At 33.2% G+C, this 17,618-nt stretch overlaps 1 protein-coding gene across 1 annotated transcript in view; it reads left to right on the plus strand.

The window, feature by feature from the left end:
* EMC2 (ER membrane protein complex subunit 2) overlaps positions 1-17,618 on the plus strand; it is a 43,474-nt gene that overhangs the window by 699 nt on the left and 25,157 nt on the right. The window contains exons 2-5 of the mRNA XM_055314401.1: positions 5,217-5,330; positions 6,092-6,156; positions 9,087-9,172; positions 14,563-14,620. Coding sequence (XP_055170376.1) covers positions 5,217-5,330; positions 6,092-6,156; positions 9,087-9,172; positions 14,563-14,620 — 323 coding nt within the window. The remainder of the gene's footprint in view (positions 1-5,216; positions 5,331-6,091; positions 6,157-9,086; positions 9,173-14,562; positions 14,621-17,618) is intronic.

The following is a 17,618-nucleotide window of genomic DNA, read 5'->3' on the forward strand; positions in this document are numbered from 1 at the left end:
AGAACTGGTTATTTTAGGTGTATGCTCAAGTGTGATGGACTTCTTTTCCCATTCTACTTTAAGGGAGAGTGTTCTTTAAATCTGGAAGCAGCCAAACTTGGAGCCCGTTTGATAAGAGATTTTTGTGTTCTTAAAAACCTTAGTGGGAAGCATGGTTAAGAGCCTTGAGTTTCTTTCTCTAAGGCATGGTAGTTGTGTAATTGAAATTTCTATTCCCGTTATTTAACGGTAGCTTTAATAGCTTATTTGTTTAGTGAATGCCTTCTTCAGATACTTAAACAGTGACCTGATAACATGTGGACTGAAAGTTATATTGGCCGTTTGATGGTGACTGTATCTATCGGATATTACAAAATTGCAAACATATGTGGGAAAAGGTAAAATTCCTTTATACCTGAACTGAATTGAGTAATTTATCATTAGTTTTGTGGCCTCTAGCTCACTGTGAACCTCAGTATTTCTACCTGTATTGGGGGAGTTCATTATATTAAATAAAAGTATTAGCTGCTTAGTGCTAGATATTGGGTATATTAAATTAAGGAACACACAGTCCTTACCTTTAGGGAATTCACAGTCTAAGGGAGAGGACAGACCTGTAAAATACATAGTTTTAAAAGGCTTCTGTCAACTGTATATTCTGAAGCCAGATGGTAGATATGTGGCTGTTACTTCTAATGCTTTTTAAAATTTTTTTCAATTATTTCATACTTTTTAGAAAGTGCTCCTTTGAAGGTATGTTCAATTCAGTTTCTTAGATGGTAGGAGCAAGTAGATATGACCTATTAGCAGATAAGGTAATGATTTAGTAGGTAACTTGGATCTTACCCTGTGGGTATTGTAAAGAGGAGTGGATTTAGAATAATAAATACAAACTACTTCACAAGTATGATTGAACAAAAGAGAAAACATGTTAAAATGCTTTTACACCATTAAGTGCTCTATAAAAAGATGATCTAGCTCCTTGTCCATGACTCCCACTTTATCTTAATTATTTCCCCCCTTACTCTTTGGGCTGGCTATGCTGGCTTTTGTTGAATTCCCTAAATGTGTTCTGCTCCTCTTATCTTAGAGCTGGACAGATGCTATTTCTTCCTACTGGGAGTGTTTTTCCTTTCTTGCTCTAGTCTTGCTACCATTATACATTACCGTTTATCAGAATTTCCCTCAAAGGTCGTATATTTTGGAGAGCTTTCCTTGACCACCCTATCGTATCCCTTTGCCAAAATTTTTTGAAAAAAAGAATAAAAACAACAACAAAAGCAACAAAATGTACTTCTGGTCCTTTAACTCTGTGTCCTCATATTATTGAAGTGCTTATCCAATTTGTTAAGTTTTAAAATTTTGTTCCCTAGAATGAAGGGAGGGCCAGCCTGTTTTATTCTTGTGCTAGACATTTTGGAAGAGCTTAGTAATTGTTTACTAAGTGAATTGTTAATAGCATTAATAATAAACATTAACAAACTGTCACAAAAGACTATAAGTCATTTTTCAAGTGTTGGAAAAATTTCTGTACCTTAGGTAGACTTAGGCAGCTCATTCTACTAATAGGGTATAGTTTACTTATTTGGAAAATGAAGGTTTCAGACTTTTCTGGAATAAAAGTTCTGTTTCAGGGCTTTTAAAGAGATCCCAGATTTTTCTTTCAAAGACTTATAGTAACACATTTTTAGGATGTTAGAGGGTGATGGAGGACTCTTGAAGATAGTTTTTTGTTTAGATTTTTTGGGGAGGGCATGTCAGCTGGACCTGTGTCCTTAAGAATTCCATTGTATAGCATCATGAATTAAAGCTGTGGAAATGGCTTGTTCAAAAAGTACTGTAGTTCTTGTGATAGGAGGATTTGTCACATTTATAAAAGACCCATGTAGTAAGTCTAACACTCTTTTAATCTATTGAACTCTATAAAAAAAAAGTAGAATATATGGTTTACCTATTCAGCCAGTTGAAAATGAATGCTGTTTGTTAGAGTAGTTACTGCTTAGGAGTTTAGAGGTGGGAAAGAGAGTTGTAAGAAGGGTATAGCCAAGTTTCTCAAAAATAAGATGTTTGGCCAGGATATGGATAGGATGTCTAGCACACTGCCTTGCCTATAATAGGTACCAAATGGACATTTGTTGAAAAAATACTTGTAAAAATGTTTACTCTCTCTACTTTCTCTTTATTCAGTCCTTCAAACCATAATTTGGTTTCTATGCCCTATCATTCCAGTAAGGTTTCTAGGGAGACCTAATGCCAGGTCTCATGAATGTGTTTTTTTTACACCTGTACTATATTTGTTGTTGCATATCACTCCATGAAACATTCTTTCCTTGGTTTCATAATAACATTAGGGGTCTCACTTTTCAAGCCTTACCTTTGTGAGTTTTCTGTATCCATTTATTTGCTCCTTGATTTTTAGTGTCCTTAATAGTTCTTAGCACTCTATTAATAATCAGTGGTTTATTAAACCTGAGACCAACAGCCTCCAGACTGATGGAGGGATAAGTTTTATGTGGTTTTTGAATTCTATGAAATTGTATGTAAGATTGAGTATATGTAAACATGTACATATTTCTGGGAAAAAGAGGGTTCAAAGGTCTCATCAGCTTCAAAGAGTACAAAATTAAAAAGTTAAATGCCTTCTGTGGTTGATCTAATTCACATGTAGCTTTAACTATTGGCCTATATACTAAATAACATGTTAATTAAATACATAGCTGGAGTACTTGTAACAGGCACTGTTCCACTTCTTGAGGATACAGTGCTGAACATGACAGGCAGGATCCCAGATCTCATGGAACATACCCTGAGATTTCACTTCTAAGCTAAAGATCCATATTTATGAATATGTTTATGTTTTGTGAAAGTAATTTTTTTTTCAAGGTAAGAGCTAGGTTGTCACCTTGAATGCTAGCCTAATTTGGGTTCAGCATGTGGGCAAAGGGTGCGATGTTATGGAACAGATCTGTAAAACACGAATTTATATTCCCAAGACACTTAACTCCTCTTTTAAAATAATCTGCCAGGTTGGTGTGCCTGGGTGGTGCAGTCATTTAAGCATCTGACTCTTTTGATTTTGGCTGAGGTTATAATCTCAGGGTCTTTAGATGGAACCTTGGGTCAGCCTCTGTGCTCAGCAGAGTCAGCTTGGGTTTCTCTTTCCATCTCCCTCTGCCCTTCCCTGCTCGTGCACGCATGTGCTTTCTCTCTCTCTAAAATGAATAAATAAATAAATCTTTAGAATAAAATAATCTGCAAGTGAACTGTGGTATAGGGGATAGAGTTTGAATGAATTCTGAGAGCCCATGCTTTGGTTCTAAGCATAAGGTTCTGTTGTGATGTAATAAGGGATGTGTATTTGGTTTTTTTGTCCCCAGTTGTGTCACAGAGCTCCTAAACCCTTAGAAATTTCTTGAATGATAAGGTTAGTAGCAACAGCTTTTGTTATATTTAATCTTTTTTTCTGGGTTTTTGACTTAAGAGCCTCTAAGATCTTTGGAGTTTCTAGAATGTTGAGTATCTTTTTGTATGCTAATGAGACTGTTGGTGGCTGGATAGCTTCAGATTGGGGGCTGGTCATCCAAAAGACCAGGGAAAGTAAAAAATTGGAACTCTCATTTCTTGACTTCCTGGGAGAGGATCTGGAGATCAATCATGCCTTGGAATGAAGCCCCCATAAAACCCACTAAGCTATGGTGTTTGGAGAGCTTCCAGGTTGGTAAGCACCTCAAGGAAGGTACTAGGATGGTGTCTTGCTGAGAGAGAGTATGAAAGTTCCTCTGCTTTTCTTTTCTCCTCTCACTTTGCCCTATGTATCTCTTCCATTTGGCTTTTCTTAGTTGTAGTTTTTATAATAAATCCATAATAGTAAGTGAAGCACCAATCTGAGTTCTGTGAGGTATTCTCACAAACATGAGGAGGAGGTTGTGAGAACCCCAGACTTTATAGCCAGTTAGTCAGAAAAACTGGTGGCCCTGACTCTTGATTGGTGTCTAAGTTTTGTGGGACTGAGCCCTTAACCTGTGGGGTATGAATGACCTACTTTATTTTTTTATTTTTTAAATTTTTTTGTCAGTTCATTTCCTCTTGAACTTTGTAAGAATCAGTTCAAGGTTATTTCCTTTGCGGAGTGAGAGTCAAGCGATTTCTGGTTGTCAGTAGAAGGAATTAACTGTGTTAATTTGATTTTTAAGACCATTTAGGATCTATTTTTGTCTTGCAATTTTTTTTTAAGACTTTGAGCTATAGGAACTCAGATAATGCATATGAAAGTAGTGAAAATTCCATGTTTTTTTTATACTTATTCTCTAGGGGCCAGCTTATGTGTTCAACAATTTAACTGTTTAAATCTCTTCTGTGTCTGTAGAAGAAAGAGGTGGTACCCAGATGAATAAATATGTTAGATTTTCTCAGGTAGGAGTAAGAAATCATATATGTGATTGGCAAATTGGATAGCTCATTCTACCATAACTATATGAAAAAGGGACCTTTTGTTTACTGGATTAGATACTCCCAGTTATTTCTGTTGTTATCAAAATACTGTTCATTACAACTCCTCAGTTTCCTCTTTTTTTATGATATGCAGAGTTGTTCTTGTGACTCTTTTGCTAGTGCTTTTTACCTTACTTTACATTATTATTTTCATTTATTATTATATATATAATTGAAAGATTTCCTTTGTTCTGATTCTTTTGCTGTTTATTTTCTTGCATAGCTGTGTATCTTTATACATTATATGTACTGTTAATGTTATTAGGAAGTTTTATGATGAATGTTCTTTCAGTGCAGACAGCCTAATATGATCCCCTGATTATGAAATTTTACATTCTTGAGTGGGTGAGCTTCAGGAGTACTTTGGATTTTTGAGATTTCTATGAATAATTTTATGTTCCCCCCTGCAACCCCCAAAAATTATCCCTAGCTTTTATCAAGTTCTGAAAATTGTCTCTAACTTCAAAAAAGTTAAGATCCATAGTTGCTTTAGATCTTAAATCTTTGTAGCAAACCAATCCTATTCATTACTTTTATATAGTTGTAACATTAGTTGTAATGTCTTTAATCTTCTAAAGGATCTGTTGTTTTTGTTAAATTTATTTTCTGCTTTCTGAATTTTGACATACCATAGACTTATATCAGTGTGACTTTATTTTCTCTGCCTGAAAAGTTGATTTCAATTTCCTTATCAATTTTTGACACTGATCAAATATATATGTAATAACAAGCTTTATTTTTTTCAGAAATGCGAGATAAAATGAGAAAATGGAGAGAAGAAAACTCACGAAACAGTGAGCAAATTGTGGAAGTTGGAGAGGAATTAATTAATGAATATGCTTCTAAGCTTGGAGATGATAGTAAGTGCTTTATTCATGCTCTTTCCTGTTATGTTTTGGGTTTTTTTTTATTTATTTATTTTTTTGGTTTTTTTTTTTTTTGGTTTTAGTTTTTTTTTATTTTTTTATTTATTTTATTTTTTTTGGTTTTAGTTTTTTTAAAAAGCATCTTTTCATTACGTTTTTCCTGCAGTCTATGATTTGCCCCCTATTTAAAAAAAAAAATTCAGGATGTCTAATGATGCATTATTTTGAGAAGGATTTCTAAATTGCTGGTTGTAGTGAAGCATTCAAATAGACATTTTTGCTTCAAAGCTCAGAGGGCTATAGTCTTGGTCTGGTCACAATGTATTTCATAAAGAATTTTTTAGTAACGCCTGTGTGGCTCAGCTGTTGGGAGGCTGCCTTCGGCTTAGGTCGTGATCCCAGGATCTGGGATCGAGTTCCACATCGGGCTATTCTGAGGGAGCCTGCTTCTCCCTCTGCCTATTTCTCTGCCTCTCTGTGTCTCTCATGAATAAATAGATAAGTCTGTAAAAAAAAAAAGAATTTTTTAGAAGAGGAAAGGTATTAAATAATAGATTTTTTTTAACCTTCTAAGATATTAAAATATTTTATATTACTGAAAGCATAGAAGAATTCTTTCTTAATCTATATATAATGCAGTAAAACAATTTTCAGTTACAAGTAATGTTCTCTAAAATATCAGAAACAAGAAAAATGTCTGATTTCTTTTGGGAGATTTTTACATTAAGTTCAATTTTTTTTTTCTCTGTGTCTAGTTTGGATCATATATGAACAAGTGATGATTGCAGCCCTAGACTATGGCCGAGATGACTTGGCATTGGTAGGTATTTAAACTATAATTATATTTTATTTTATTTTAAATTTACTTCGTGAATTATAAGTACCTAAGCTTTAGTACATGGCTTGTACTTGAATGCTTTTATAGGTGAATTTCAGTGCTACTCCTAAGAGTAGGTGAGACTAACTAGGTACTTTGGGACACTTAAATCTTTTTAACAGTCTTGGGAAGTAGATATTTAGTATCCCAGTTTTACTGAAAAGGTTAAATTGGTTGGTGAAGGTTGTCCACTTAACAGGTGAATGATGCTATTATAGAGTTTAAAAAAAGAAGCAGATAGTTTAAAACAAGTTTATCTTTTGGGTTTTTGAATGACTTTTATAACACAGTAGAGTCACTGACTCATGATGATTTGACTTACAGTTTTTCAACTTAATAATGGTCTGAAAGCAATGCACATTCACTGGAAACTATACTTTGAATTTTGATCTTTTCCTAGGCTAGTGATAAGTGGTACAATACTTTCTTATGATGCTGTGTGGTGGCAGTGGGCCCTACCCTCCCAGTCAGCCATATGATAATGATCACCAGGGTAAACAACTGATAAACTTACTACCATTCTGTACCCATACAGACATTCTGTTTTTCACTTTCATATAGTATTTAGTAATTAAATATAGTAATACTGTATTTCATATAGTATTTAGTAAATTTAGTAAACATGAGATAGTTGATGTCTTATTATACAGTAGGCATTGTGTTAGAAGATTTTGCCCAACTATAAGCTAAAGTGTTCTGAGCATGTGTCAGGCAAGCTAGGCTAAACTATGCTGTTCAGTAGGTTAGGTGTTATTAAACACATTTTTGACTTTCAATATTTTGAACTTAATAATTTATTTGTTGGGATTTATTGGGATGTAACCCCATCATAAGTGGAAGATCTGTACATAATGTTAAATACTATTTTGCATTGTTGTAAATGTATCTCTTAAATTATTAGAAAATCCTAACATGTATAGAACATGACTTAGAATATTAATATTGCGGGATCCCTGGGTGGCGCAGCGGTTTGGCGCCTGCCTTTGGCCCAGGGCGCGATCCTGTAGACCCGGGATCGAGTCCCACGTCGGGCTCCCGGTGCGTGGAGCCTGCTTCTCCCTCTGCCTGTGTCTCTGCCTCTCTCTCTCTCATTCTATGTGACTATCATAAATAAATAAAAATTAAAAAGAAATTAAAAAAAAGAATATTAATATTGCTTTTAGAATAAAAGAATGATAATAGCTATATTTTTGAATACTCATGTGATAGCCATTGTGCTAAACGCTTTATATCATACTTTATTTAATCTTCACAGTTATTTCTTGATTTGTGCTTGATACTATCATTATATTCATTTTGTAAATGAAAAAGTGAAGGTTTCTGGTTTTTCATTTTATTGTTCTATATTCCAGAGTTCTTCAGTACAACTTCATGCTATTTCCTCATTTAAGCCAAAAAGAAAGTACATGCAAACAAAGTAGAAATATTAGGAGAACATATGCATATCTGAATTAGCATTGCTTTTTTTCTAAGGTAATTTATGTTACATTGCCTATATATTTAATTTCAGTGGAGCTACTAGTGGTAAAAGAAAAAGTGTTCCATTAAACCTTTTAGATTACCATCAGAACCTATGAGATAGTCTGTCTGTCTATCTATCTATCTATCTATCTATCTATCTATCTATCTGGGGGGGAGGGGTATAGGAGAGGGGGAGAGAGAATCTCAAGCAAGGCCTATGCTCAGTGCAGAGCCCAACCCAGGGCTTGATCCCATAACCCTGAGATCATCACCTGAGCTGAAATCAAGAGACGCTTAACCAATTGAGCCCTGAAATAGTCTTTCAAATATTCATAGAGATTGCAGCTTGCATCTTAAGGGAAATGTTTAGTTGTTTTTTAAGAAGCCAAATGCCATTTGATGAAGTAGGAGATCAAATTAGATAATATTGGTAACCAAAGTCAGAGATCAACTTAAATGGTAGCTTTTTTTGTAACATAGTATTTTTTTAATGTTCAGAATTTCTATACAGCTTGATTAACCAAGTAGTATGAGTTGTGCATGGTGTCAAAGAAATAAACAAACATCATCTCCAGTTTTGACTAACTTGAATATTTTTCTTAGTGTGGCAGATGTTTAGCCACGTACTTGGAAGCTATACTTCCAGATCATGTTATAACTTTTTTATTACTAATTAATAGTTTCTTCGCTAAGGAAAGGTATTTTTTTTTTTTTGGTCACTTATGCTTTGGGGCACTAGAATGGACTGTTTTTATAATCCTTAACATTTTAGTGCTTCTAAGACTCTTAAAATCCTCATATGTTGCTGAGAACATAGTTGGTACTCAATAAATACTTGATTATTTATTTATTTATTTAAGTTGATAGGTGGATTATGGATCTCTCCCAAAGGGGATTGGTACTCTAGATTTGGTGTCGGTATTTTATAATCCCAAGTCAGGGTATGTGTACTGACAGGATGATTGATTAATATATGATTTCAACAGGGCAAAAGTGTTATAGTATTTGGAGGACTTGAGAGTACTATCAAAGAGCTTAATATATATGAAGAGAATGCTTAGATAATAGAAACTAAAAGCCAGGAAGTTGTTATAAGGGTTTAAGTTGGGCCATTACGGAAGCAATTCTGAAGGAGGAGTAATATGGCAACATCTAAAGAGTTATTAGTGTATCCCATGACCTGCTTATTTTCCCAGTTAAGAGCATGATCAGTTTCTGAGTACTGTAATTTCGGGGTTCTTCTTTTATCCCTTATTCATTACCAATTAATTTCACTTCATGTTGTTAGAGTACACTAATGAAATGATTTAAGAAGATACATTGAAGATTATATAGGCCATTCCCTCTAGCTCATTTAGTATATGTAATGTAATTCCTACTTCTTAAGTCTTTTTTACCAATTATTTTTTCAGTTTTGTCTTCAGGAGTTGAGAAGACAGTTTCCTGGCAGCCACAGAGTCAAGAGACTAACAGGCATGAGATTTGAAGCCATGGAAAGGTAACTGAACCTTAAAAACAGTATAATCTCAGGGAATGCCTCAGTGGCTCAGTGGTTGAGCTTCTGCCTTCAGCTCAGGGCATGATCCCAGGATCCTGGGAATGAGTCCCACATCGGGCTCCCTGTGGGGACCCTGCTTCTCCCTCTGCCTCTCTGTGTCTCATGAATAAATAAATAAAATCTTTTAAAAAACTCCAGTCTAATCCCATTTTAAAATGATAAATGTGGGGTCTAGATATAGGTCCTCCTATACTCATGACAGCATCATTAAGTGTGCAAGAACTTTTGCTTTTGAGCTGCAGAATAGTGTCAGTGCTTTCTCAGCATAAATCTTGCCAGTTACTCCCAATAAATAGGATTTGACATAGGAGTGCAATTTACCATCTCTGACCTAGTGAAATGGGTTTGTGTTTTGGAGTAAGGACTGGTTTTATATCCTGTTTCTACGATTTATTAGCTGTTTATCTGGCACATAATTCAACTTATTTAAATCTTTTAGCCTTATTTCTCTGTAAAATGAGAATATTACCAACTTGTCAGGATTGTTTTGGGAGTTAGTAATGACATATGTGTAGTACCCTGACAGGTATTCAAGGCATAGAAGCTATTACTATTTCTTAAATGGGATATAGTTGGCATTATATTAGTTTCAGGTACATGACATCATGATCTGATATTTGTGTATATTGTGAAGTGATTACCACAGTGGGTTTAGTTAACATCCATCACCATACATTGTTACAATTTTTTTTTCTTATGAGAACTTTTAAGATTTTCTCTCTTAGCAGCTTTCAAGTACATAACACAGTATTGTTAACTATAGTAACTATACTGTATATTATATTCCCCAGGACATATTTTATAACTGGAAATTTGTACCTTTTGAGTACTGTTACCTATTTTCCCACCCCCAGTGCCTACCTCTGGCAACCACTAATCTGTTCTCTGTCTCTAGGAGTTTGTGTTCTTTTTGATTCCACATATAAGTGAGATCATATAGTTTTTGTCTTTCTCAATTACATTTAGCATATGCCCTAAAGTTCCATCCAAGTTGTCATAAATGGCAGATTTTTTTTCTCTTTTATGACTGAATAATATTTCATGATACCAGTCTTCTTTATCCACTCATTTGTTAATGGGCTTTTAGACTATTTCTGTGTATTGGTTATTGCAAATAATGGTGCAATGAATGTGAGGTTGAAAATACCTTTACAAGATAGTGATTTTGTTTGCTTTGGTTAAATACCTAGAAGGAGAATTGCTGGATCAAATGGTAGTTCTATTCTGAATTTTGTAAGAGACCTCTACTGTTTTTCATAGTGGCTGTGCCAATTTACATTCCCACTAACAGTGCACAAGAGTTCCCTTTTCTCTCCATCCTTGGCAAGACTTGTTATGTCTTGTCTTTTTGATAATAGCCATTCTAATATGTGTGAGCTAATAGCTCACTGTGGTTTTGATTTTCATTTCCCTGTTGATTAGTAATGTTGAACACATTTTCATGTACCTGTTTGCTATCTGTATGTCTTCCTTGGAAAAATATTCAGTTCCTCTGTCTCTTTTTACTTAGGTTTTTTTTCTTTTTTCTTTTTTTTTTTTTTTTGCCATTTATTGTATGAGTTCTTTATACGTATTAGATACTAATTCTTTAGCTCATTTATTGTATGAGTTCTTTATACGTATTCAGTTCCTCTGTCTCTTTTTACTTAGGTTTTTTTTCTTTTTTCTTTTTTTTTTTTTTTGCCATTTATTGTATGAGTTCTTTATACGTATTAGATACTAATTCTTTAGCTCATTTATTGTATGAGTTCTTTATACGTATTAGATACTAATTCTTTAGCTATTCTTTAGATACTAATTCTTTACTTTTCAAAGTATTTGAAAGCATCAGATAATTTGCAAATATTTTTCCAATTCCATAAATTATGTTTTCATTTTTGTTGAGTGTTTTCTTCGTTGTACAGAAACTTTTGAGTTTGATATAGTCCCACTTTTTTTTTTGTTCTTGTTGGCCTTTTTTTTTTTATAACCTCAGTTATAGTAGCTTTTAGTAAGTAGAATGTATCGATATAATTTTTCTTAATCTCTTTAATCCTTAACTTTTGACTTCTGTGTTTGTGTATATGTATAGTTTAATCCCATTGGATTGTCTTTGTAAGCAATCAAAGAGCATAGGTAAAGAAAAATAAATAAAATAGTATTATTTTAGGTTAGCAGAAAGTAATTTAGATTCAAAGGACAGAATGGAGGAAATCTACAACGGATTGTTCCTGAATCTGTTCTCGCTAATATTTTTTGTTTTATTTCAAGTGGTATAAATTTCTAGACTATTCTTAAAATGTATTAATACCCAAACATCCCAGAATCCAAGATGGTTGATTTTTAAAATTATCTTGTAAAGGTTTGAGAGTTACTAGTTTCCAAAGCACACATTTTAAGTAGTTACTATCCCTCTACCCGCCTTCCAATCATGCAAAAAAATTGATAGGGTAACAATTTATTTATTTATTTATTTTTAAAGATTTTATTTATTTATTCATGAGAGAGGCAGAGACATAGGCATAGGGAGAAGCAAGGCTCCCTGTAGGGATCCTGATGTGGGACTTGATCCCAGGACCCCAGGATCATGACCTGAGCCAAGGGCAGACGCTCAACCACTGAGCCACCCAGGTGCCCCACAGTAATTTATTCTTAAGTTTTCTAAGACACAGGTGAACTCTAATTCTTTTAAGCCGTACTCTTTAATTGAAACTCATGTAATCATTTTACTCAATAAGGTTTTACTGCTTTTTTTCTTGGAAGAATGATTACTATGTGTCTTCATTACATAGGACCATTAATAATTGATTCTCATACACAATTGTGTGAATTAGAGTGATCTGTGGAATTTAAAATACATAGTTCCCTACTCCCCACTTAACTGAGATCACTTTTTTAGGAGTGTAATCAGAATCTTTCTTTTAAAAAAAGCCCTTCAGGAGAATAGACAAGTAGGTTTACAAGTAAGTTTAAGAACATTGCTGACTAAAAGTAAATTCTTGTGGACCTTCGGTGTATTAGGATTCTCTAGAGAAACAGAACCAAGAGGATATTGATGTACATATACATGGGTGGGAGGAGAGAGGAAGGGTGTATAGGGAGAGGGAGAGGCTTATTATGAAGCAATCAAGGAAGCTGAGAAGTCCTAGAATCTGCTGTCTGCAACTTGGGAGACCCAGGAAAGTTGGTACTGTAATTCAGTTTGAATCCCAAGTCCAAAGGCCTGAGAGCCAAGGAAGCCAGACTGAGGACAGGAGAAAATGAGATGAGATGTCCCAGCTCAAGTAGTGAGGCAGTAAAAAGGAGTGAACAACTCTCTTTCCTTTGTAGTTTTATTCAAGCTCTCAAAGGATTGGGTCATGTTCACCCACATTGGGGAAGGCAATCTATTTTAGCAGTAAATCTGTCCACAGATTCAAATGCTAATCTTATCTGAAAACATCCTTAGACATACCCAGGAATAATATTTAATCTGGGCAGTGCATGGTCAGTCAAAGTGATCTGTCACACTCAGAGAAATTAACCATCACAATCAGTTTTTACAGAACTTACTATTTTTTTATACTAAAATTTAAATATATTTAAGTAAACAACTAGCTATTAATGTTTTGTATGTATAGTTTTTTGTGTTTTTTTTTTTTTCTTAAGATTTTACTTATTTGAGAGAAAGAGAGAGATCGTGCACAGGCTGGGGGAAGGGGCAGAAGGAGATGGGGAAGCAGACTCTGTTGACATGGGGCTCAATTCCAGGACCCTGATATTATGACCTGAGCCAAAGGCAGATTCTTAACTGATTGAGCCACACAGCGGCCCCTATGTATATAGTTTTTGTACAACTATAAAAACGATGTAAATTTTCTGATAATACCAAAAAAACTAGAAAACTGCTAAAATATAGATTATCATTATATTAGTAAAATGAAGTTTCCTATTGTCTTCTGTCATTTGGTGTGTTTTCTAAAGCTTATGTAGTTGGAAAAAAGATTCCCAGGGGGTTCTCATTCTCATGTACTGTATCTTGTGAGCACCCTTGCTCTATAACATTAATTTTGTCCTTGTTTATATACTTCATTGTCTTATTAATATTTAATGATTTTTATTTTACGTTTCTCCATTTAGTTGCAGGTCTCTTGAGGCTAGCATCCTTACTGTATTACCATGAATTTGAGGTCCAAACTAATTTTATTTGAACTAGTCAAGTCTGATTGACTTAGTGTGCCATGATGTTATTTGGCCTCCATATGGTATGAACACATTTACAAATTAAGTCTGCTTTTATTTTTCTCAGTTGTCTACTACAGTTAAAGTAGTCTTACCTACTAGCATGATTATAATCACAAAGAGGCTTGGGTGCTAAAATTGTGGGGCAGTATTCAGTTAAAAGATATGTCATTATAATGATACAGAATATTCATGTATTGAATATCATTAGGAGAAAAATATAAAATTAAAAAATTCTCTTAGGAAACTTAAGAAGAGATCTCAAGAACATAGCTATTGTTCCTAGTTTTAGAAACATTGCTGTGAAAGGTTTTAAAGATTGCTTTTTGTTTTCTTTAAAGATCGATATCTGGAAATGGAGAAATTGATTTGAAGTAGAGTTGGGGTTATGGATACTGTTAGGAAGGAATTTCAGAATCAGCTTTTTCCTTACACCTCAAACAAGAGTCATACAAGAATCATACAAGAGTATATGATTTTCTTTATGTGATTTCTGATGTATCCTTCTGCTTGATTCCTTATCACATAATGTTTATTTTGGCTTGTTAGACATAGGCAGACATATTTGATTATTTTTTCATTTGTGTTGTTGTAAATTGTTAACTATTCCCTTTGTGAGGTTGTAACCCAGCAGGATGTACTGCAGGTGTATATTTAACAGGTACTTAATGAATTGAACTGAACCAGCTAACTAAGAAAAGCTAAGTATTTATTAAAGGAGAATTAAATCATAGATCATTTCCTTGTGAATTTGTTAAAATGAAACTTGTTCTTATGCTTTATTGGCTATAATTCTAGGTTTACCTAGGACCACAAAGATATCTATGTTGCTAGTTTTTACCTTTGTATTTAAGCCAAATTGAATCATTGTATTTTAGTTCATCTCTTTTTTTCTTGGTTCATGAATCTGTGTTTTTAAAGTAAGTTTTTCTAGAAATACTTTATTCATGAATTTTTTTCTGTAAAAAATAATACTGTAGCAAATTTCTGCTGTTACGTGAAGATCAGAAGAGACTTGGATTGCAATTGTAAACACATTTAAAGCCCTGCCAGTTTAATTGTTTTCTGTATTTACTATTTGTCACTGAAAGTTGAAAGTAATGATTCTTTATTTTTTTCTTTTTAAATAGATATGATGATGCTATACAACTATATGATCGAATTTTACAAGAAGATCCAACTAACACTGTAAGTTAGCTGATTGCCCTGAAGATTGTCTAAATTTTATTTTAAAAGGTGAAATTAATTGATTTTTGAAATAATGGAAAAGTAAATATGAAATCAGGTTTTATCTTCTTATTTTAGATACTTTATGTTGGGCCACATTTTAAAAATAGATTTAAAACTCTTCAGTGAAATTTGACTCATAGTGTATCTTTTTGGACAGAAACTGTGGAAATTTAGAAAGAAAGAATTTTACATGCTTGCAAAAAGGTCAGCAGAGCTCAGTGGTTTTATAATATTTTGAAGTTTATGATAAATAACTTGTTTGGGTAGTTATATTTTAGTTTTAATGAAAAATGAAAGAGGTTATCAGTAATTGGTATGTGGAATTAATAAAGGTGTTTTGATTTGGTTTTACTTTTTCTGTCTTATACTTGAACAGTAACACATATATGTACATTTATATAATATACTTGTGTATGTATACATATACTTGTATATGTATATATGTGTGTGTATATATATATAAAGAAATATATATATTTTGTTTCCTGTAAGATAACATCTTTAATTTATCCTGATTTGAACAAATATATCAGTATATCAGGCAGAGTATTTGTTCTAAATATACTTATATAGTATTATTTGTCTTAAAAATATGCTGAAGATTTTTTTGATTTTTGAGAATAGTTTGAGAATTTTATTTTAATATTTTTGCATAATGGCTTTCCTCTACCTTTTACTCAATGAAAAGTTATAGAGATTTTAGATAACATATCAGGCATTTTAATATTTTTTATACCCATGCACACATACGCCTGTTAAAAGCAAATCATATTTTAAAAATTTTTAAACAAAAACCAGTTTGTTTTGCCCTTTTATAGGAGATACTGCTATATTAACACAAATACATGAACGTTTTCTCTTATTTGGCAAGTGTTTCATTGAAAATATACATTTTTGTTAAGCCACTTAATGTGTAATTGTGGATTATAAGATGCAGAAATAATAATTGAACATTAGTTAATTTAAGTAAATTATTTATGCTTTCTTGGGCAATTATTTAACATTGAAGTGTGTAATATTTAGTTAGCTTTTATCTAAGGCTTTCATTGGTCATAAATCTGATCTCTGCTTGTCTCTTCTGATACTTTGTGGTAATACTTAGATCTATTGCTTAAATGATAGTCTTTTTTCAGCTTTACTGAGATAGAATTGACAAGTAACATTGTGTAAGTTACACAATGTGTGCATGTATATGTGTGTGTGTGTGTGTGTGTGTGTGTGTGTGTGTGTGTGTATGTAGTGAAATGGTTTAGATTTTTGCTTTTAATATTATCCCATCCCAGGGACATTTCTTCTGGAAAATTCCTAGGTTTTTTTGGGGTGAAGAGGTAGAGATAGGTACTTGAATGGCAAGGATTTATTATTTTGTGAGGATTCTCAGCATATACAATTTCAGGGAGAAGTTTTGAGAGAGCTGCAATTCTACCCTTGGTAAAAAACAAAAAAAAAATCAAAAATAGAAAGAGCTTTTGTTAGTATATCTACATATTTCCAATAAAAGTTCATAAAAGTTATGAATAACTTTCCAATTTTAACTATTCTACTCACTTGCCACCTGTTTTAATAAAATAGCACCATTTTTCTTTTCCTGAAGCGTTTTCATTTACTTAGTTATAAGACTTCACTACAATTTCAAAGGTATTCATTTTTCACGCAGCCAAATATTAAAAATATGAAATCAAGTTTCCAAAAAAAGTTTGCTCCATTTTTTTTTAATACCAGGTTAAAAATCAACAGCTTTTGATTTATTTTCTTGGTATTAGGGGTCAAACATTTTACTTCTGTGTCAGTTTAAGTTGGGGATATTTTTAATAAATTATTTCACTTTTTCAGAATCTAAGATATTATGTAATGATTTTTCTGTGTTTGTAGTAATTTCTATGTTCTCTGGCTCTAAGATTGACTAAAAGAGAAATCCAAATGGTTTCAGTCACAGACTATATATGAGGTGTTGGTAACTATGTCCCTTATTTGCTAGGTAAGTATTTTAGAACAAGGTGACTAAATACATTTTGCTAAATGTATTATTCTTTCATTAAATATTATCTTTAACATCCCCTTAGTCCCTTCTGTAAATGTTTATTGAGTATCTGTCATGAGTCACCAGAATGTTGGGTGTTACAAAGCATAAAGACAGTTTCTGTTAATGTATCCATAGAAAGCACTGTGGTAGACTTTGAGAGAGATAACAAAACCATGTAAACCTAGAAGTAATTAAGTCTAGTAGGGGAAGACTTCACTTATATTAAACAGTTAAGTGGCAGTGTAGAATACATTACAGTTTCTTTTTTCAAACCAACTATAATGTATTACCTCAAAGGTGGGAAAGTCTAGTTTCATCTTCATCCATAGTTATAATTCAGGCTTTTATACTGTGACTCTTCATGTTGTATGAAAGTGATCATATGACTATTAATGGTCTTGTGCCTCTGTGTTTCTAGATATCCAGTATAGAAATGAGGTTGTTCATTCAAGCTTTAAGGAGCTTGGAGCTTCCCTTTTATATGTGTTCATTAATCTTTCAAAAAAAAAATATTTAGTGCTTATGGTGTGCTTGGTGCTGGGAATAGAAGAACAAATTAGACACCCACCTGACTGTGCTTAGGGATGCAGAGTGATCTAGTGAACAGATTATGGACTTTGAAAATAGACTGTTAAATTTTTATTCCTTAGTCACTTGCTGTGTGATTTTTGAGCCTTGCATGGCTTGAAGGATGAGTGTGGTTGAAGTGAAGTAGGGTCGGCCAGGGAAAGTTCTTGTATCTCCTGAATGAATCCTTAGCACTATTTAAGTGCAAAGTCTATCTAAGGAAGAAAGAATAAAGTGATTAGAAAGGAAGTTTTCAAATTTCCTTTAGGGAGGTTGCTGAAATGGACTCCTCCCGCCCCTATCCCATCTATTTTTAAAAGGTTGTGAAATATTTTTTTGGAAAAGTAATACCTATGTTAAAAATTA

Source organism: Nyctereutes procyonoides, unplaced genomic scaffold (assembly GCF_905146905.1).
Source record: "Nyctereutes procyonoides isolate TBG_1078 unplaced genomic scaffold, NYPRO_anot_genome, whole genome shotgun sequence".
Classification (NCBI taxonomy): domain Eukaryota; kingdom Metazoa; phylum Chordata; class Mammalia; order Carnivora; family Canidae; genus Nyctereutes; species Nyctereutes procyonoides.